This window comes from Haliaeetus albicilla, chromosome 3 (genome assembly GCF_947461875.1).
Source record: "Haliaeetus albicilla chromosome 3, bHalAlb1.1, whole genome shotgun sequence".
Taxonomy (NCBI): domain Eukaryota; kingdom Metazoa; phylum Chordata; class Aves; order Accipitriformes; family Accipitridae; genus Haliaeetus; species Haliaeetus albicilla.
In genome coordinates this window covers 48,844,350-48,868,133 of record NC_091485.1, presented here as the reverse complement: position 1 = coordinate 48,868,133, position 23,784 = coordinate 48,844,350, and the positions used below count along the sequence as shown (strand labels likewise).

Sequence of the window (23,784 nt, the reverse complement as noted above, 5' to 3'; positions counted from 1 at the left end):
GGTTTAATTCTCTTGACATATATAGCTGCTCAAGATTCAAATTAATGGAGTTAAGAGAGGAATTTGAAGTGACATAGTCTACAGATAGGGTACATTAGTCACAATTAAGCCTCTTTATTGAGTACTGATAAAATACTAATTTTGAGGGTCTGCTGCATAAAAGATTTCGACAAGTTCAGAAACAGGTGAAAGAGAGGCAAAGTCATTACCAGTATGGAGCTTTTTAAAATTAAAACAAATTATTTCAAAAAAATTAATTAAACTCCAACAAGCAATCAAGAACATGGGAGACCTTGACCATATTATGTTAAAAACAGCTATATTTGGAAGAAAATAGAAATGAATGTTTTATTTGTCAATTGCCCCCCCAGATGGAAGAGCATATTACACATGAAGTATTCCCAAATGTCATGAGCATTACTGATAACTACCGACAGAAGTTTTCCTCCCAGTCAGTGTGAGAACAATTCCTGTTTAAAAAAAAATATTTTAACATATTTTAAAAAAAAAAAGGAAAATTTATGTGCCAGAAGTTAACATTTTGCTTCATTTCTGTGCTAGAAAATGCTGAACTCCAATACTAACCATGTAATAATTTGTTTAAAATTCTGACTGCTAAGTTTAGCTCAGCTAAGATCTGGGTGATAGATTTGGTGATAGTCCAACTCTTCAGCTGCAAATTGCATCTTTCCTTAAATTTTACTTGAAGATAATTTCCTGAGAGCTAGTGAACCACTTGTGCAAAGGCTTACATTTGATTTACAGTGCGATTTATATTGTGTGTGAACCACAGTCGCAGTCTTCATGTAAGAATAATAAGAACATTAGTGGGCCAGACAGCATGACAACATGGAACATCCCCTGCCCATCCAAACCAAGAAGTACACAAGCATAATGTTCTTGATAGGTAGATACCACTTCAAATCAATGCAAGAACAAATTGTGACTGCTTTAATTTCATAACAGTTTATTTTGGGCTATGTTTTGTATTGCTAAAATCAGATTGTCAGTAGTTCTAGTAAGATAATACAATGTTGAATTTTGAATCCATGCTTCCTACTGTTCTTGACTTTTTGTATTAAATCTTAAGTGTAAAACATTTTATGCTAACATTATTTTCTGTAAAAGTATTGAGCCTTTGACATAACTTGAGAGATTATTTCAGTAACAGCTTTGAATTCACAACTTGGAATATTCAGAAATTTTTAAATTCACAAGTTGGAATATTTACACTTAGCTGCCCCTGGCTTGCCAATGAGCAAACCCTGCTATTAAAATAGGTCTCCATCAGTTAAGCTAAATAATTTAAACATTTGCGGGGGGGGGGGGCTAATTCAATTGATTTAAAGTCATTGCCTTTGAAACAATACAACTATAAGTGATATATTACATATTTTATACAAGACTGACATTTTCGTATGGTGTTTCTAACAAAATATAACAGTTAATTGTTTTTGCTTTATTCCTTGCTTCTTTCTTTTGATGTAGTGATATCACCTTAAGGTGAGAACACTGTTCTTTTGTTACGTATATGTCTTTTTCTGCAATGTGTGTGAGCAGTTTCAACAGCATAATTTAAATATACCCTGTCATTAAAATGCATGGTAAATGTATGCTGATCTAACATGCACTGCAAAAAAGTATTACTGACAATATGTCTAAAAGTTTTCTGAGGTCTGAGCCAATTTTAATCTCATTTGCTGAAGTGCAAATAAGATATCATTTTACTAAGAAGAACAGAACTCCCCTTTGGTCTGTAATGAAGATCTGCTTCTTTCCTTCATTTTCTTTTTTTATTAGAGCAGCTGAAACTTTTCAATAATATTTCATCCCAGAAATCACTAACATCTGCTTTGTTGAACTGACACTTTTTAAAAAACAGAGGAACCTGAAGTAAAGTTGCAGGGTGTTTCAGCAAATACTGGTGGAGTAAAGCTTTATAGATTTTGCAGTATTGTCTTTGCAGACACTAGGGAAGGAAGATTGTCTTCCTTGCAAATACAAGTAATAGTCAACTGTTTTATGTGCCATGCATACTTTGTAATTATTCTGACAGAAATTAGAGCAAATCATTCTGTGTTTCTTATTTGAAACAGATAACAATGAACTCAGTGTCTTCAGTTCAGGCAAATTCATAAGTTTTGGCTTCCCCACTTGTACGACTTGATGGATGTGTCACCCATCAAAGTTTTTGCAGGCACTTCTATAGTGTTTATCAGTGCAAGTGGGGTGCAGTGACATCTTGGTACTATCACTAAAATTCCCACAGGCTGGTGAGCTTAACTCCTACTTATGCATTTAAACAATAGCTTGCTACATATCCATAGATACGGCATATATGAAGTGTTATAAGTCTGGCTGTACTGTAAAACCTCTTCACATGGATTTATGAAAATGAGTGTGGCTGATTTTGACTGCATTAGCCCATCTCTAAAAATTCACTCAGTATGCAATATGGTTTGACTTGTATTAATAGGTTTAAAACTTACAATGCATATCTCATTCCTTGAGTACAGAACTGAAAAATCAATGTTTTCATTAGATTATGTAGTTTTTTATACACACACACACACACACACACACTACTCCTTTGTACTGCAAATATTCCATGGGGTTTTTTTGACAAAACAAGATTGTTTTCTTCATTTTGCATATATTGAACTACGAATGTCTACTGGAAAAGATGAAAGATGGTTGGCTGGTTATTTTTTTGAGTTTTTGTTAACCTACACATTTTAAAAGTAGTCTGCGTTCTGAGATGACATTTCAAATTACTTTTCTGTCATCCAGTCATACATACATGCAGCTGCTGTGTGTATATTTATTTATGAAACAATGCTTAAATGCCAGTTTAACGGTCAGAAGTTCATTCATGCAAGCCTGAATATAGGGTATGACTACTCTTGTGGTAAATACCATCGGAAAACTACAGCTTTTACATCAGTAATTATTTGGCATGATAGAAATAAAGTCAAATGAACTGGAAAAGTAACAGAGGAGATTTGTCTTTTATTTATGCAGTGAATGTCTTTAATCTTGCTATCTTCCTGATGGCAAATTATTTTGTTGAATAGCTCATATAATATAATAACTTCAGCTGAGTTTTGTTCACTTTTACTCAAACTAAATAACCGCTTACGCTCTAAGTGAGGAACAGTTCAATGATACTGCTGTTGAACTCATGCTTTTGAATTAGGTATCATCCTAATTTTGATGTATTTGGAATGCTGACAAATGTGAAGTTTTTGAAATATTGGAAAACATTGAAATATTGAAGGCCACTGTAAAAATCAAACACTTTTGTGGAAAGCCTGATGCTGCTGGAATGGTCATTTTTGTTGTTTGTGATTTAGACCTTTTCAGCTTGATTTTGTGCAGAGCATTAAATATTCTTAAGCAGAATTTGTGAGTTAAATATCTCCACTAGGAGCTTACAGTTGCAATGAGATACTCTTCATTGTGTGGAAAGAGAGTAAGATAGAAGAACTTAATAGTATCATAAAGTTAGCAGTTTCAGTATCTTGAATTAAAAAAAAAATTCTGGCAGTTGACTTTTTGATTAAAGGCTTGTTTAAATATCATGACAATGAGACAAAAGAGAAGGATCACAGAATACAAAAAATAATTTAGGAACTAGTGATTTAACTAAATCTTTGTGTATATACTTTAACTTCACCTTCAGCAAGCAAGCTAGTAATACAGATCATAATTACTTTGAATGAATGTAACTTCAAAAAAGTATGATGTTTTTATTAGTTGGGTGCAGTAGTTGCTTTAACTTTCATGTTGCTTTAACTATGTGGTGCTGTTTCTTGCAGCTGGATGAAGAAGCCTCGATGTGGTGTGCCTGACCAAACAAGAGGTAGCTCCAAATTTAACATTCGTCGGAAACGCTACGCGTTAACAGGACAGAAATGGCAACACAAACATATCACTTACAGGTACCAAAGATATTCATATAGATATGTAAATGTCACTAGTAGTGCTGACTTTTAATTTAAAGTAAATATAAAATTCTGAAATATTTTTCAGTATTTTGAGAAGTTTATTATTAATATGTGATATAAAAATGCTGATTTGGATACCTCTTGGATAAGTATGTATGTGCTACATAAGAACCAAATTATTTTCTTGGATTAAAATTGCATGCATATAGTAATCAGTAAATTCTCTGAAGCTTTCAGCATCAATTTAACTCCCAATATATCTTTAACCTTACCTTTCAACCCTCTTGGCAACTTCTCAGGGAATATTGCTCTGAAACTGAAATCTGTAATGAAACTCAGATCTCTAATTTAGGTATGTAAAATAGGTTATTGAAAGGAGTCAGTCTCTGCAAAACGTAGGTGCCTACAGGTCTGTTCTAAGTACAAATGAATTTGATTATAATTTGGTGAGTCACTGACCCAACCATTTCTTGGCTACATGATGATGGGTACAGGGTTGTGTGCAGGGGGGTACATCTGTATAGCTCTTGAGTCTGACATGTAGTTTACAGAGTATGTTGCCTACTGTCACAACTGATCTTTGCAGGGAAAGTTAGATGCAAACCATGTACTTGCTAGACCTCTGTCAACCGAAGAGTGTCCTGTATGTAATATAAAATCTATAATTTGTCAGCAAACTAAGGATTCCTATACAGCCTGTTTGAAGATGTACACAGCTTCATTGGGATACCTGTAATACATAACAAGGGTAAATTCTGAGGGGTAACATAGTTTTCAAATTCATTAACTGATGTTATTATTCATGAACCCATATAAGTATTACATTTTAAGTTCATAAGCTCTAAGGGTCATATAGACTGTTCTTCATACCACAGTGAGGAGGGAATTTTATTAGTAACTTTGTGTCAATACTATGGCTTATGTGTGAATTGGAGAATTCTATTTTAAGACATTACACACTGATATAACTTCAAGCAATAGAGAAATGACTGCCTTGAGATTAGTATGTTGCATTGGCTGGAGTCCTTTATTGTCAATGTAAATGTAATACATAGCTGGTTAGGATAAGAATGCCCACTTACAGCACTCTACATTTATCTGCATTTTAAAATTTAAATGTAGTGTGTGCACATGTATGGCAAGGCATGTATGGTCACCTACAAATATGTGTGGTTTTCTATCCCTCTGATTTGTACAGGGTCTGATTCTCCATTTCATTGCAGGATTTTTTACAACAGTCTAAATCCTGCCACTTGTATATCTTCTGTACTGTCACCCAAGGCATTAATCATAATAACAAACAAGGGTGCCCGGTATTAAACTATGTGGCAACTATCTAGTAATCTTTCTCACTTTGAAGAATTTATAGCAATTCTTTACCTCCTGCCTTCCCTCTTGTAAAATGTCCACTCTCTCACTTTGACAAGACCTCTAGTCAACCAAAGCTTTGAAGTGAATAAGCCTATAATATATTTTGTTGTGAATTACAGACCAAAAGACATTTAAAGTAGAAACCCCAAATTTTAGTAGAATAAAAAATACAATATTAATCTTTCTGAATTAAAAAAATAACTCAAAGCAAATAAGGGCAACAAAAAAGGAAATAAAATTCTTTACATGCTTCTCCTCACCTGCTTTGTTCTTCCCAGCAATTCCCTTCTTACAGGCTTAATACCAGTTAACTGAATGACATTTTAAGTTGCTTTGTTCCCTAAACTTTTGATCATATCTCTAGCATCACTTGTCTGCTCCATTTTTCTCAGTGCTACGTCTCAGTCTCTTTATAACCTGCAGATTTCCAGCTGCATTCTGTGTCTTCCTGGCCAGTTGAACCTTGTAGTCTGAAGTATGCCTGCTAAGCAAGCTCAGTAATTCCTCCAATGAAAGAGTGATTTCTCCCTCATTTCAGTGTCCGCTACCTCCTCCACTTTTCTGGAAAGCAAAACCAAAACCCCACAAAACCCACACTCAAACCAAGTCCCACCCTGCCCCAGCCCCAAACAGAAACACAGAATAAACAATAAATAAGATGCCATCCATCACAGTTATCTTATCGTAGGACTGCACTCACCAGCTTTTCTGAAGAGGAAGGGTAATAGAAAAAAAAAAGTGTTTTGTGGACATACCCATTATGTTAAAAAGAGACCAACAGATGAGCAGAACATGGACCTTAACAGCAGTTAATGGGTTTTCCTAAAATATTTGGTGATTATTTTTTGCCAAGGATTTTGGAGTAGAGTTAGGCAAGCTTTTCAAATTTGCTCCTTTGTTGCTTATTTCAAGAAAATATTTAGTATAATACTGTAAACGTATAAACTCTTGTTTGACTCTCTGAAATACGCAAATGTAGGGTTCTTCTTTCTATGCATCACTGTCAAATAGGTGCAATACCAGCACTGAGAGGAGCCCTTTGAAAGATACCAAAAGCTACATTTACCACTTACTATCTGTCTGGCTACTTGGTCTTAGAGTATATCCTCAGATGCTCTATTTAAATGAAACAATTATAACTCCAGGCAAAACATCAAGAATTTATTAATGGAAAAATAGAATTGAGAACACATATAAATGCATTTTAAATTGTATCTACTTATGTTTTTACTCTAGCATTTTTTGTCTGTCACTCATTTTTTCCCCAAGAATTTCTCCTGGCACCTGTTAAATTTAAATTAATTAATGTTGGTCAGAATATATTTCCTCTTTGATTGTCCCTGTAATCATGGGTAAGAGGATCAAAACAGATACATGTGACATAATGTTTTTTCTACATTTCCATATTTTCAATTTGTAATTTTTGAAGCTGAAACACTACCCCAAAATTTCAAGATGGAGCTTCAGAGAAGCAACTTACTATTATAATTTACATTAATTATGTCCTTTTTGGTGACATATTACATTTTGGACTTAGGTGATAATTACTCTTAGAAAACAATATGTCTGCAGAGAGTATCAAAATGCAGATTTCCAATATTGGGAAAGTCAGCATGGAATGGGCATTGTGCTGCATTAATTATACTTTCTCTCCCCCAGGGAATGCAGCTTTCTGATTATTTGAACTGGTGAATAAAGTGTTTGTTAGAATTTCTGTTTCTAATGAAGTTACACAGCAATATTACTTACTGTTCTTTTCTGCCTGGTATAGTTCATGCCGGTATACCATGTAAACATTATTAGTACTTATGTTATATACTAACATGTTTTTTACAAAGAGAGAAACAGAAAGTGGTTATTTGAACCTTTTTACCAGCCAGAAGAGTATACAAGTGAAGGAGAACATCTAGAGTACATGAAAATTATAGCCCCATTACAGAACAGACTACAAAGATCTTAATGATATGGTGTTGATTCTTCCTTAGTGTTTTAGACTGTATCAAGTTACACAAGAATCTCTGAACATTATAAAGAGTCAGAGAAGAAATCTATGAAACCTATTAAGGGATTTTTTTTTTCCTTTTTTTTTTTTTTAAGGGCATGTTTACAAGTACACCTATGAGTCTCAAAAACCAATCACCTTACCTAGGGAAGTAAATCATGCAGCACTTTAAAGAAGCAACAATGTGAATCAATAAAGCAATCAGCTTTGTAAAAATAGAACATAAATGTTTATATGTCCTTTTTAGACAGACAATTATTGAATATAAAGTACTCCTCATCAGAATTCTGGGCATACTATTCATAATTTTAACTCCGGCAGTCAGTCATTGGTCAATTGCTCAGATTATTCAGTCTGCAGAACACTTTTGCAAATAAAATTGGAGAATGCTCTCTAATAAGCCAAGCTTTGCCTTGAATTACAACCATTACTTAGAACACATAACAATTTAAAATAAAAGAAAATAATAATATGAAAGGTATGCTGCTTTATTTTGCCAAATTGAGGAAGAAAAAATCCCAATTTGATAATTCAGCAATATGTAAAAATTTAGTTGGTGGAGAAAACCTAATTGTAGATGGTCAATGGCTTCATCCCATACTAACTAGAATTAATTTAATCTTTTTCTTGACTTCAGTGGGCATTGGGTCAAGCCCTAGATTAATGTCCTTTTCCTTTCTCAAGAAGTTGAATACATCCTGGATTTCAGCTCTCCAAAAACCGACAGATGATGAAAGATTTGGACATGTCTAACTTTATGCTGCCCAGTTAAATGAATTAAGGCTAGCTGAGAGTTCAGTATGCAATGAAAAGTCCTATCTGGCTTGTTAACCATAGACTATGTTATTTTTATGGTCTGAATGATCCATATTGTGTGGAACATGGAAAGAGAATTATTCTTGGGTGTTTAAAAGCCACACTGAAAGGTAAGAAAATACTGAATTAAGAAAAAACTTAGAAAACACTGTTGATTCAAAGTAGCAACAAGATTTTTTAATAAAATAATATTTTGAGTATACTACTACAGAAGAATATTTAAAAATATTTCCTAAATCAAGGAATTGCATACCTTATTAATCATACTTGTCACAAAGTCAGTATATGCTGAATTTCCTTGATTTCAGTTTGCTCATGAGTGAAAGAAGGTCAGCTCTGTGTCCAAATTGAAATGAGAACACAAGCTTTGCACTGTGATGACATTCACACTGCATTATTTTTTAAATATATGGCTATACTATTTCAGCATCAAGACATGAGCATATTTTCTTCCCATTAAAAATGAAAAGCAGACATAAGGGGAAATAATGATTATCTGGGTTTTTTTCAGAGATGCTGAGAATGTCCTAACTTTAACAAATTTGTGAATAACTGAAATGTCTGAAAACTTTTCTTCAATATGCTAGCAATATTCTGTGCTTTAATTCAGTTGTACCTGACTAATATATTTTGAAACATGCCAGAAGCATTTACAGGATTGGGCTGCTTTTTGATATAATTTTTTCCCTACGTACATGTGAGGCCTACAAGACCTTAAGGCAGTGGAAATACCTAAAAAAATGCTCTGGAATTCTACTCTACCATTTTAAGTCACTAACAAATTTTGAATTAGAGCACATGGTAGTATAGACAATGCATGAAGATTTATATTGAAAAGTGATACCTCCAGATGTGGAGAGCATTCTGAGTGAGATGGTGAAGAAGTTTTCAGGGTTCTCTGAAAACAGATGTTTTCAAAAAGACCCGCCCATGAGTTCTTAGCATTCCTACTTACATATTTTGCTGGAATTCTGATGATTGACAGCTGCAAATCTAGAAAAATAGTAATCTGTACTAGAGAGACTACTTATTTTCTACCATAAAGTTCTCATAAACTGTTAGACTACCATAGGGCTTCCATTCTTAAGGACTAATGGGACAGGGATGCTATGATTCCTGACACTAAGCATTAGCTTTTTGTAGTAAGCATAAATGCAGAATTAGATGGTAATTAAGGCTCTATTAAACATTCTTTTGTCATTATACCTGCATCTCCTACCAGCTTTCAATCAGAAATACCATTAAAAATGCAATTCTAGTCAACCTGATAATACACAGGAAAGTTTCCAGTATCTAGCTACCTGATATCTGCTAGTGCCGTTATAGGCAATGTTTAGGAATCTGAATAAAATGGAATACTTGAGTTCCTGAGGGTTGATTTAAGCATATTTATCCCTCTGTTAAAGCTTGATGCTTTCCCAAAGTCTAACTTATTAAAGTTAAAGCTTGCCATTTTCCTAAAGAACTGTTAGCAGTGTTATTAAACCTTAGGATTTCTAACCTCTGAATGTAAGGGGAGAGGACATGTAAAATGTACCTAATAAAAGGCGATTAAATCACAGTGTGGCAATTCTAAAATTTATGCAATGAAAAAAGTGTAGTTGAATTTCCTGCTCTTTTATCTTCTGTGTGCTTGCTTTCTTTACAATGGGGTTTCCATTTTGCGACTTTGCTCCAAGAAAATCTTGGAATTTTTGAGAGAGGTGGCAATATAGAAATATTTTCCCCATTTATATTTAATAGAAATATTGATGTTCTAAAAAGAATAAAAGATCATCTTGCATCACTATAATTACCTAATAATTCTAAAAGCATTCATTAGTATCCAGTCTAATCAGCACAACAGCGTAGTAAGATATTGGTAATCTTGTACTCTGGATTTAATGCACAAATGAACATAGAACAAATTTAAAAACAGTATTTATTATATGAAGGAGAGAATAGAAGTATCAAAGTCTACAGGCCATGAAGAAGTCTGTCACTGAGTTATTACAACTCTTGTGGAGGCCATTACTGCTAAGGTAAGCAGCAATAATAAGCTTTATGCATTTCGAGCTTTGTCTAGCCTTTGCTGAACTGCCTCTTGGGTCTATCTTAGGTCAGAAGGGTTGATTTTATATGCAGAATTGTAGCAATTTATATGAAAAGTATAACAAGCTGTTCTAATGACAGCTCAGGAAGGAAAAAAGGAAATAGTGAAATTTAATGGCAAATATGTGCTACTTAATGTACTGTATTTAAATTTCACATGACTGATTTTACAGAGCCGAGTGAGGTATATCCTGACAGCCTTGCAGGGCTCCTGAAACTGTTGCAGCCAAAAATGTGCCACTGAAACATGGATAATTTTTTTTTAGGATATTTTGGGGAAGGAGGGGGAGGGGAAGGAAAACCCAAATCTTTTCTAGAATCACTAGGACTCAGAACTTCAGAATAACAGTCTCCAAAACAAGACTCTTAAGGCATCTGTAGAAATAGTAGATCAGTGTGAAAAGTGTATATCACTCGTGAAATCTCTTGTGCAAGACATGGATTTAAAAGACATAATGACTAAAGCAACTACCTGGTTGAAAGCCATGTTTGCATCAAACAGCAATAATAATCACAAAATACTGTATTCAATTGATACATGGCTGTGGTTGTCTAAGAATAACAGCCTTCAAAATTTATACAAAGCATCACTCAGCTTAATAGTTTGTAAAAAATGACTTTGAAGTAAATATTTAATCTTACAGATCATCTTTTGCTTACTAAAGTACTTTCCCTTTGGAAGGAATTGTATGTTCTTCAGTCTCTTTATAAGGTTGCACTGCTGATCTGGTCAAGGTCAGCATTAGATCTTTCTCTCTAATGAACACCTTTACTGTGAAATGATCACTAGACTTGGAGGTTAGGAAAGTCATATTTAGGAAATATTGTTTTCTTATTGTGATGGCCTTTGTCTTGCTATGCTGCCACCTTGCAATAGGAGTGGTTCTGAGTTGGCATGTCCTTCACTTATTTTTACTTGAGCTCCATTATCTGGACATGCTTAGTGCAAGATACTCAGTTCCTTTTTTTGTTACCAGTGACAGTTACCACTATTTTAGGTGACTGCTGGCTGTAAGATGTAGAGCCAAATGTAATAGGAAAAGGGTTCATATAAGACTATTTGCTATTGCAGTGATATGTCTAAACTGAAGACTTTTAAGTCCTAGAATCTCTGGTAGTTGAAACATTGTCTGTATGGACTGATCTTCTTCCTGTACTTCCCCTTTGGAGGTTATATAATCACCACCATAACAGAAATGTAAAATAACTTGGATTTATTCTAAGCAAAGTTCCCAGCTAGACAACTTCAACGTTCATATTACACACAATATTTGCTTGTGTTAAACACATTAAAATGGACAATCATTTTCTGGAGATACTCTTATATTGGTATAACTACTGATTTATTTCATTTCTTTTAGAAGCTACATTTTTCAGTATAATCTTACCCTCTCCAGAAGCTTGTTGTGGAAGCCAAAGGTCTGTCTTGTTTCAATACAGAATGTATGCTTTGAAAAATCTTTCCTCTTGACAATGAATCTTGAGATGTAGGATGCTATTTCAAAAGTAATTCAGTAGCTGAATCCCCTGGAAAAGGTCTCCCATCATGGGTAGTCATCCCTAGTTAATGTGGGTGAAACTAGCACAATGGCTTATTTTTCCATTTGTAATCAAGGACTAAAACTTAATTCTGTGCACAAAAAGCAAGAAAATGTGAAGTGATATGGTTTAAAATATGACTCGAACCCTTTTAGACCAAGTAATTCATCCACCAAGTCATTTACCACCAATACAAAATTCTGATCTGTTTTTATCCATTTCCTAATGTCACATATCACATCACAGCATAAGACCATACTTTTGCTGTTTACATAAACCCAAAGCGTGACTTAGACCCACTACTAAGATTCCTAAATACAAAACAATAAAAAACCCCCAAACTATATCTTTCAGATGAACTTTTCCTACATCAAAATATCAGTTTTGCTAGACATATTCTATTTTCTATGAAGCCCGTTGATTTATTTGCTGTATTCATTATACGTAGCAAATAACAGAGGCTCTAATCCTTCAAGGCGCTGTGCTTGAGACAATTTACGTGCTTTAGAAAGCACACTGCAGGACTGACTAAGAGAAAATTCATCAGCTTTGTAAATGGTATTCTTAGCATAGCAACAGGTTAACTGTTGTCAAGTTTTTGGTAGTGGCAGTGAAAGTGTGCCTTTGTGAGATGGGTTGATTTAGTGCCACATGACACTCTGGTTGTAAAATACTGTACATTCTCAAGGGGCACAGGATGATTAGCTTATGAACTTGCTAAATAAAACATGTCAAAAAAGTAATTCACAAAGGAGGGAGCTTTCAGAGAGGAGTTCTGCAGGGATGATAGTTGGTCCAGTGCATCCAATATTTTTTTAATCACCTGAAAATCAACACAACACTGATCATAAAATTACTGAGGAGTAAATAACTATCAGGAAAGGGCATCATACAAAGCAATTTGAATCACTCGACATTTACATCATATAGGATAAGGCTGCCCTACAGATCAGAGGACTTTTTCTCTCCGACAGCAAGATCAGTACAGCAGTACTTTGTAGTTCTGACAGAGTCAGTATTAAAAGAACATTGCAAAATTGGAGTGACTTCAGTAAAAATCACAGAAAATATTTAATAGACTGAAGAAAATGTCTTATAGTAAGAGATTTAAAGAGTTCAAACTTTTAATTTCAAAGAGACAACAAAAAGGTAATGACTTTGCAGTGCAGAAATGTCTTCTAAATGTCTCTTTTAGGGGGGAAGAATGTTCTTATAGCTCATGTATGTGGAAGAGAAAGGCAGAACAAGAACCAGTGTTACAAGCCAAACAAATAAGAGAATAAGCACAAGTATGTAATGACTGGTTAAATCATCTTTGGAACAAAAGATCAAGGGAAGCAGTGGATTCCCTCAGTATATTATCTTCTAATCTGTCATACCTCTTTGGAACATCCATACTAGCTAAAAAGAAATAATGCTTTGCTTAGACTAGCATTATTGGACTCAACACAAGAATATTTTTGAGTGGAAGTCAAAACAGGTAACTTTATGTTTTTTACATGAATCTATGAACAAAACATTACATATGTGAAGTCAAATCTATAAAATTAGACTTGAAGGATTTATTTCCATTTATATAAACTTACAATACCATATAATCAAGCACATTTAATGCACCAAACAAATCAATCAGTCCAGGTTTATTCATGAAAATATTTTTGTTCTCCATCATGCCATGCTGTGTAAACTTACATAAATCTTACAGATACTCTAGAACTATGTAATTTCTGAAATTTGTACTGGACATTCAGTCAAGCACATGTCAAATGAAAAAAGAGCATCCAATTACAGCAGTTTCAGAACAGACACAAACCTAATGGAGTTTTTGCTGGCCATATGAACTGAGTAAAAATGATGGAGGAAATTGGATAGGTCTGAAATTGATTATTGCCATTCTTTTCTTGAATTCAATAATAAAAATAAATAAAATTTTTTTAAAGGATGATCCCACTATAATTTACTAGTAACTGTGACTCTGAACTCAACTGTAATTCTGATGTTTTTTTGCCTCTTATGTGTGTCATTTGAAGAAGTAGTGGAGAATGAAATTTCTGTTTAAATATATATTTATGAATTAGCACATAGTTATCTTCTATAAAATTATTTCTCTGATGAATTCTACAGTTTTATGTAAGATTTATAGAAGTAATCAGATCATAAAAGGACATCTTAGCCTATATTGAATTAAAAAAGCTTTGTTTCTGATAAGGAATTATCTATCCAGTTACAAATGCAACAAGAACTGTTTTTAAGGCTTTGTGAATACTGGTTGGTGGTCACAGAATGGAGCTCTGCTATTGTTAATGTACTCACTAAGAAGTTAAAATTTCATTTAACTGGAAACACTTCTTCTGATCAGAAATGACATGCCATTCTTTAGCTGTGAAGGATTCTAATTGTTGTCCAGGAGGTAAACAGTCAGTGGTTGATTAATCTGGTTATCCCACTGTTAAGAATTTTTCATTTTAAAATATTTTTAATCTTCTAAAAATAAGAATTTTGTACTGCTGAGTGAAACCTAGCTAACACATAATAAGTGCTAGCATAAAGGGCTATGCAGATTGACACAATAATTTCACACCAGCTTGTTTACAAATACTCTTCTTAAAGGATATAATGCTAGACTAGCACGTTTTATTAAAAGCACAGTGCTTTTAATAATTAGGGGGAAATGGATGTAAGCAGTGTCACTTAGCACTTGCAAATTTAATCTATGTAACGTTTCTCTGTTTCTTTCAGCATAAAGAACGTCACTCCAAAAGTAGGTGATGCTGAAACTCGTAAAGCCATTCGCCGTGCCTTCGATGTGTGGCAGAATGTAACTCCTCTAACGTTTGAAGAAGTTCCTTATATTGAATTAGAAAATGGCAAGAGGGACGTTGATATTACAATCATTTTTGCATCAGGTTTTCATGGAGACAGTTCTCCCTTTGATGGGGAGGGAGGATTTTTGGCTCATGCATATTTCCCTGGGCCAGGAATTGGGGGAGACACTCATTTTGACTCAGATGAGCCATGGACTTTGGGAAACCCCAATCATGATGGTAAGAGAAGATTTCAGTATAAACAAAATAAATAAATGGCATGAATTTTCAGCTAAAAGAACTATTTCCATGCTTCCCTGTCCCTGAAGTCACACAGTTTTCTGTCCTAAGTTCACCTTACTTTAGAAATATCTTCACTTGATTGGTCTATTAGAATCTGAGGCAGAAAAGTTTCTGTCTAAATGTAAGTCACAGTATGAAAATGTGTTTCTCTTGAAAAACGTTGAATTCTTTTTAGGAACCTTTGTGTTCATTCAAATATTGTACTGTTGAATATTTACATAAACTATTTTAATTTTGAAATTGTTTGCCATATAGATCTTATTTAGGTTTAGGAAAAATGTGGAATGTTCTTTAGCAGTGATATAAGAGAGGTTAAGAAAAACTGAGACTACCCACCAGTACAGTGGATACCAATGTACATAAAATCTAGTCTTCTCCAGTTTTTCTTTATGGTGGTACAGTGGCAGCATTTAAAGTCAACTCTTAAAGATGCCATTCCAAGAACAGAGTCAGTGTTTTCCAATAACTTTTGAACGTCTTTTGGAGTTGTTAATTCCAACAATAATTCCAATTTACTTAAGCTGCACATTCCCCATAGTCAAATAAATGACCGCATAGTGTACTTGACGTACCTAAAATTTACCAAATCAAGATTAAAGATACTCTTTAAAGTTACTTCTCACAGAAGTATAGTCTGGCCCTTGCTGAGCTCCAAATTCATGTGACTAAATCACTGCCGTTATCTAGGAAACCTAATTTAAGCTAGCCTTTGCATCTCTGCAGAACAGTATCGAAGAAGAGTTTTTTGTAGACATACTCTGTGTTTGATGCTTTGATGCTTTGACAGGTTTTGGCTCCAAGTAGCCTCAGTTGTCCTAGTAGATCTCTCTAAGCCAGTTACAGAGTTGAGAGAGTCTCTTCAGCAAACAATGATGCACAAAAGATGATTCACAGATGCACAAAGAGGACGTTTCTGGCATACAAAAGATGATAAAGATGACAAGAAGTGCAGAACTGTTGTCTTTCAATGTTACACTGAATTTGTGAACAATGAGAAGCTTTATCTAATTCATTTCCTTTCCCTTTCTCACATGAGATCTTCCAAGTAAAATTCAGAGCTTTTTATGTAGCAGTATTTGTAGCCTGGAGTTTGCAACAAAGCTTTAAGTTAATACTTCAGGAGTATAAATACGGTATTGTGACTGTTCTAATGGTGCAATACTTATGCTGTGCCAGGGTCAGTGAAGCAAGAGCAGTGTACTGCACTGTGAAAGCCCTTAGTAGTATAATGGGTTCAAGAAGCTTATTTCTTGTGGACCAAGCCCTAGATTCTTAATGGAGCAAAATCTGTGGTATTGCACTGCTCATATTTGCCCTTTTCACAAGTTTAGCTCAAAGAAACAATAGTGGGAATCTTCTGTTTGTGCAGTTCAGTCAGTCACAGCATCGTGAGGCTAAAATTAACGTGTTTTTATGGGCCTCAGCGGGCCACCAACACTGCACGTTATGTTGTGTGTTTTTGGAGCTATTACTTCAAGCACTCAGAAAAATCTACAGGCATGTGTATGTTGAAGTCAAGGTGTCAATTTTAAATGTGATAACTCTTTTGGAGCAGTTCCACATATGGATACTTTTAGTCTGTATGAAATTGTGCAAACTTCTGGCTATCTCCTTCTCCTTTAACTTAAATAATTTTCAGAGTGCAAAAGGGCACTTATGTCTTTATATGCCTTTTTGTGGTTGAGTTTTGTAGAGCAGTTTTCAAAAGCTATGTCTTGTATTAATAAATTTTAAGAGATTTTGAAGGAAAAAAATCAAGTGAAAGTAAAATACTGTCACTAAAATCATGCTTTTATGTATCTTAGAACATTGAACTTTTATTAAAAAACAGTTTTGCTATCTATATCATGAAGGTTTAATAGGTATCGCTGGAAATTTACTCTGCAAATTTAATAGCTTACGTAGTTTGGTGTGCTCATGTATACTTTTTGAGGGAGACATATTCCTGTTAGAATGGAATAGTCAAGGTAGAAAACCCAGGATATTTTATGACTGGAAAATTTGTGCGAAATACATGATGACTTAAATAAATATCTTATCAATGCAATTTTTCTGAAGAATTTTGGCAACTCCTAGTTTCATTGTTGAATTGATATGAACCACAGATCTTTGGTCATAGCTATTGTCCAGACAAAAGCCTTATGTCATTGTAACTCTAGAAATAGCAACATATGTGCAGTTGATGTGTATATGCAGAGTGCCTATTTGTCTGACTGGTGATTTCCAGGTATCAGGTAGGCCAAGTTCTGCTGATGATCTTACTGCATTAGCTTACATCTAGGAATCCTAAAGGAACATCCAGATGATTATTTTTTTTTTGTGACTGGAAAAAATTTCTGGGTTGAAAAAGAACGCAAGCATGATATTTGGGATTGACAGGAAGAAAAGACTTAAGCTCTCTTAGGCTTCCTATCATCTTGAGCTCAGACTCAGAGTACTGAAAAGCAGAAGGTTGAAATATATATTTATGATCTTAGCTATGAGCCATTTTTCCCAGGTGAGTGTCATTTTTTTTTAGGGTTCATCGCTCCAGTAGTCCAGTAGTCATCTTCACGTAGTGTTATTCGAAATCCAATAAAAGGGGAAAAAGATTTGGTGATTTATTTTTATTTCTAAATTAACTCCCACCCCAAAGGGCTAATTTTCTCTGATTCCTGTTCTGTTATTCCAGAGTGATTTGAAAACACAGACCAACCTGGTTATTTAGCAGCAAAAATGCACATATAAGATCCTCTTGAAAAGTACTAGCTTCGTTCTCCACCTTGTACTGTTCTTCTAATGAAAACTATTTGCATACTGTCTACCTCAGAAGAGACAGGCAACTTCTTGAAATGCTTTCATAAACTGTGTCCTTCTTAAAATAATTTGTATTCCAAATGAGGAATCATATACAAATTCAGTATTCTGAGGATAGTTAATTCCTAAGGTGATTTATCCTGACTAGTTACTTGCAGTGTCTTCATACTTTAGGTTTGGGGTTTTGGGCTTTTTTTTTCTTTTTTCTTTTTTTTTTATCATATTTGCTTGATTTTCTTGTGTTTTGCTTGGTTTTAATGATGTTCTAGACTGAAAGGACACTTCCAACAGAAATGCATCATCTCCGCAGTGCAGTGCTGCTTTCCTTTGTTCTCACTTCAGTGGTCTGTTTTTGTGGATCACAGATCTATCTTATCAATCATGTTCTGGGGAAGAGATCTGTGCTTTGACTCCTCCCTCACTCTAAAGAATGAGTAAGGAGTAGGAGTAAAGACTAATGGGCCCGTCGCTCAGCAAAAAACCTGTCATACAATTTAACACTTGCAGACTCTCTAAAATGATGTATTTCTTTGTTTTCATAATACCCTGTAAGCAGAGTACAGCTGGTACCTTAACTCCAGCTGTGCTGTAGAGGTCTTTCCTCTGAATTTCCTTCCATAGTGCTGCAGGTGATGCCAGAAGTATTGGCCAGAAAGAAGAACAAGAAACTTGCCGTCACAGGGGAGCAATGGAAGCAAGGACAGAATTTCTTTTGCTAGGAAAGGAGGGATATACTGGAGGATAAAAGGTGTTTGGGGTTTTTTGCAAGGTGGGAAAATGGTAGTCTTCCAATACTTTGGAAAAAGTGTCTGTATGCATTGGACAGTATCCTTCCTCCAGTCAGCTTTCAGTTCCACTTGTTCTTTTAGGAAATCTACTTTTCAAGTTGTTCTGTGGGAGTAGGCCTTTTCACCTATAGTAGACCCCGTTTACTTTATGGTCTGCCTGTCCAGGCTTCAGTGTGAGACGAGACCCTTAGGTTTGTAAATTATTTGGGACAGGATGTTTTTTTCATGCATCTTATGAAGTACCTTGTGCTCCTAGGGAGTCCCGGTTAAAACTCAGATTATTCTGCTAACACTTGGAAACTATGGTAGAAGAAGAGGATGGAGGAAACAAACATTAAAGGTGAAACATTGTTCAGGAATAGGAAATCAGAAAGGATAGGAATATCACAGGAAAACATTTCACAGTATGTACACTTAAAGATGTAAAAAAAGAAAAGAATAAACAGGAGATGAAAATCAAGTTACATAAGTAGCTATCTGAAAAATAAGCACTTATTAAGAAAAATTCTAAATCCTTATTTTCTTCTGAACTTAAGTGCAGGAAAGAAAAAGTGGAGAAAAAAAAGAAAAGGAAGAAATCTTAATAAACCAGTCTTAAGGCAAGGGAGAGATTTCATTGATCCCATGACTCCAATTCATTTAGGTGATACATATCACCTCATTTTTTGAATGAAAAATTTATGGACAATGAATAATGTATCTAAATCCAGAAAAGGACAATGACCTCCTGCTAACAATATTTTGGAGATACCGCATTGTCAAAATCCTCAATAAAAATATTTTTCAAAGTATTTTTTTCAGTTGCAATATTTCAAATCACTATGATGAAATTCAAAGTCACTGCCAGGGAGCAGCGGGTATAGGGACTGTCTCTGTAGTAAATTTTCTAGTAGCTAGCAGAAGAATCCTGTCCTATGCCCTGTCTTCATGTACCAAAAGTGAAAGTGGTGTTCTTATTAGCCTTAACAAGGCTTTCCTACATATTATTTACATCTGTCCATTTTTAAATCTGCAGCATTGAAATTTTTGATGCACTGCAATGTAATTAGAGTTTGAAGTATCAGATTCTAGCAGAACAAGTACTGTGCTAGATTTCTGGAAGATCTGCTTCATTATGGAGTTGTTAAGCCTCAGAGCCTATAGTCTCCTCCTCCCCTATCCTCCAAGTTACTGCAGCATGATGGGCCATACACATTCACAAGGTCTTATAGATAAGTTACTTTCCCTATCATAAGACTGGCAAAATTATTTGTTTCTACTTATATTCTCCAAATTTCATTCTAACTTTGAGCAACAGTCTTTTGAAAGCTGTTAATAATGTCTGCTGAGCATAGATGTTTGCTACTGGAAAAAAATGGCAGGTGTACTACTACAATGACGTAATTAGGAATAGGAATTATCTTGCAATTTTGCCTTCTTAATAGCATATAGTAATAAAACCATAAAAAATTTCACTAGGCCAGTTTTCCTCTGTGTACTTCAGAAAATGCAAATTAGAAAGAAGTCAAAACATATATTATATACAGTACTCACTAGATTTTATTTCATTGCCTCATTCTTGTGACTGAAGGTTGCCTATGATCCTGTAACAGAACTTTGAGAAAGAGAGGTGGCAACATTTGATCTAAGAGGTGCTAAAGGCAGTCTATACAGTGGGGTCTGCTTCTGAAGTGATGAAGTAGATATATGTCCCTTATTATAAGATCATTAGCTGCTGTATTTTGGAGAGGAAGTGTTATTTGATTGTTTGGTTTTTTGTTTGTTTGGCTTGGCTTTTTGGAGAAATCCCTTGTAAAGCCTTGGAGAGGACAAGAACTAGACTCAGTTTAGTTTGAAGTTTTCTTAGTAATTTAAAAGCAGACAGTTTCAAAAGCTAAATGAATCTCAGACCCTTCACCATTTCTGAAGTAAGACCCAAGAGAAGGACAGATGAAGAGTGAAAACAGTCTTCTGAAGAGTCACTTCAGGGAAAGCTGTCTCATCTTTAGAAATCTGTGTATCTTGACTAGTTCTGTTGGCAAACCCCAAGAGCCATTTCATGGATCCAGTTCGTGTAACATTCTGATATTCCCTGGCAACCCCAACCCATCAAAGCCAGGGTCCTTAACTAGTGACTATGCTCAGAAGTTTCATTCTGGCAGATAGTGGCAGGGAAAGAAAGAAAGGACTGTCATGAATTTGCAGTTAATAGTCACTGCTACCTGCGTGTTGAATGAAACACAAACTATTCCTATCAGTTGGGAATAATGACTGAGATGTATCTATTCTTCTTCCTCACTACTGCCTTACATATTTTCCACCAATCTCTTTTCCTTGGATTTATTGCATGAATTATTATAGACATAATTCCTATTAAATATAGGAAAGGTCTCATGTAATCCTAAAAATTATGACACAGACAGCAGAAAGAAAGGCATTCAGAGAAGGGGTGATCATGGATGAAGATATATACACTATGTTCTAATAGAGATCAAAATTCATTACTAATACATATCATATATTATATGGCTTCTTAATTTAGATATTTCCTTTCTTCACCTGAGAGTGTATGAAAACATTTTTGCTATCTGTCAGAAGGTAAACATCTCTAACTTAAAGCATAAACTCTTATTTCTATTTCAAAAATTGCATTGGTTTATCAAAATTGATTTCACATTTGTCTGGCTACATGCACTTAAGTTAGTTTAAACCTTGTTTAAAGCAGCTCTTTTTTCTGGGAAATTACTGAATGCATCTAAGCCTATTTAAAGGAGTGTTAAACCAGTTTGAATGGAGAATGCACTGCTTTTAACTAGATTAATTTAAGATTGACCTACTTACACAAGTGCAGCTTTTTAAAACAGAGCAAGATTTAGAAGTAGCTCCTGGGGAAAACAAGGATTTCTTGGGAGCTTAGATTTCAAGCACATTAGACATGATTCTTAATGTAACAATTACCGGCTAAAATCTGACCATAGTACTGTGTCTTCCAGTAGCAGACGGTATAAAGTTTAAGTTTTCCTTAGATAAGCACAGTAGATAGTAATGTAGTTTGATACTCATCTTAGTACTTGTATCTGCAGGAGAAATAGAAATCAAAGTAAAATGCATGATTTTTTACCTCTGTAGGAAATTTACCAAGGCAGCTACTATACCATACTGAAATTCTACAGAAACCAGTTCTTCCATCAAACAATATGCAATAAATAATAGCAAGTGAAACTCCATTACAGAAGTAATAGATGAGTTTAGTGTACAGTTACATTTAAATGTAAGGAGAGCATTGCCGCAGAGTGCTTACATTCATGTGGAATATTTGTTACTTGTATATACATGAAGCTGTGTTCTCACAAAAACAAAACCAAGACTTCAAGAATTCAGTAATTTTTTTGTTAACTCTCCATCATTCAAAAAATTATTCAAGTTTTACAGGCAATAAAAAGAAAAAACCCAAACCTGTCACTTTGTACCATGCTGTTTGTCAATTGTCAAGTAAAAGATTCTTGGACATGATGCAAATGGAGTATCTAGTGTAATGTGCTTGGACTCCAGTTAGTGCATAGATTCTGCTGTGGGCACTGTGTTGGCAGCCAAGAAAAATTTATGAAAATCCTGATCTCTGAACTGCATAGATCAACTTGTAGTAAATTTCATTTGGCTGCCAGTGTGGTTGACACAGTGCAGGAGATATATGCTGCTGGAAATATGAACCAGTGGAGTTGTGAAAACTAAGTCTCCTAAGAGAGCTCTGTGTCTCAAACCATGCTCATGTCATATGCTATGGTTAGGTATAAAGCAAGCCAAGTATTTCAGATTAAAGGAAGCTCTGTATTACATTACCATGACTTTAATTTCATAAAGCATAGTGCTCTTACTTAATTGAATATATATATTTTTAATAAGCTCTTATCAGTATCAAATTTGATCTGTAACCAAACAGTGTGGCCTTCCAGTTGTTACATGCTTGTTTTCCAGTTCTGTACTAGGATAAATATGTAAAAGATTAATATCTTCTTTGAATTTGTATTGTATTATACTTGTGTATATACTTTTAAACACAGAATTTCCAACATGGGTTCAGATCAAAGGTTATCCTACAAAATATCCTATCTCCAGTTATGGCTATTAACAGATACCTAGGGAAGAGAATAAGAGCAGGGCAAACATATGGCAACAAAACCCTAGCATATTCCCTCTTAGCTTCCAGCAATCTGTGGCTCATTGAATTTCTGAGCCACAGGCCATATTTTTGTGTTTAATAGCCTTTGAGGGATTTCCTTTCATGAATTGGTGTAATCTCTTTTTGAATTCATGTAAGCATTTGGTATCCACAACATCCCGTGACAATGTGTTCTATACACATTGAGAAACTACCTTTTTCTGAATTTTGAACCTGCTGTTGATAAATTCACTTTAGGTAGACTGGTGCCCGTATTGTGAGGAAGTAATTTCCTAATAATTTTATCTATGCCACTCATAACTTTATGGACCTCTGTCCATATCTTGTTTCCAGGATAAAGAGACCTAGCCTGTTGAGTTACAGCTTTATTTATATGTACTATTAAGGTTAAGGAAGCACAACTTCTATTTTAAACTGAATCTATTTGAGTGCAAAATGAGAGAATTAGCAATATTATAAAAGATGGCAAAACCCAACTATTACATTTATAACATAGTACAATGATGAAGATGCCAAGATAATATTTAAAAGAACTTTGCAAGTTGCAGACAAATGGAGTAACGATTGATTCTTTTCATTTCACCATTCCCCCTGAAATCCAACTTAACTGAGGGGTCAACACAGTTAATACTTTCTATTGCTAACCTCAAGGCTTCCAGTATTTAAAAAGCAAACCAGTCTTTCCCCATCAGTAAGTGCATGTTGTGCCAATAGAATTTAACAGGATAATCTGTCCTTAAACTTCGAAACCTTCCATGGATTATACTTGCCTGGTGTGCATATGCTCACCTGTTCCATATCCAGTCACCCCAAGATCTTACATAAAATGGTAACTCTGAAACATCCAGTGTCTGCTGCATAAAAAGTGTCCTTGAAAGTATTGCCATAGGATGGAAAGCTGCACTTGAGAATAGAAAGGTCCCTTTCAGTTATTGAAGGGATGGAAAATGATTAAAAATTAAACCATAAATGGTCCTGGCTGGCTTGTGAGGACTCAGTCATTAGACATAGGGCTCTACAGATAGGAGAATAGGATCTGTCTGCTAGACCCCATTTACTGGCTGGAAGCCACATGATGGAAAATATTAACTGTTGGAAAGGTAATAACCTTATTTTTATTGTTTTGGGGGAGGTTTTTTTGCTTTCATGGAGCACCTTTTCCCCTTTG

The 23,784-nt window shown here is 34.8% G+C and overlaps 1 protein-coding gene across 2 annotated transcripts in view; it reads left to right on the top strand.

Annotated features, from left to right (window-relative positions):
- The window catches only part of MMP16 (matrix metallopeptidase 16), a 190,424-nt gene that overhangs the window by 95,022 nt on the left and 71,618 nt on the right, over positions 1-23,784 (top strand). For both annotated transcript variants that reach the window (XM_069779627.1, XM_069779628.1), the window contains 2 exons: positions 3,819-3,941; positions 14,506-14,810. In XM_069779627.1, the coding sequence (XP_069635728.1) occupies positions 3,819-3,941; positions 14,506-14,810 (428 nt within the window). The remainder of the gene's footprint in view (positions 1-3,818; positions 3,942-14,505; positions 14,811-23,784) is intronic.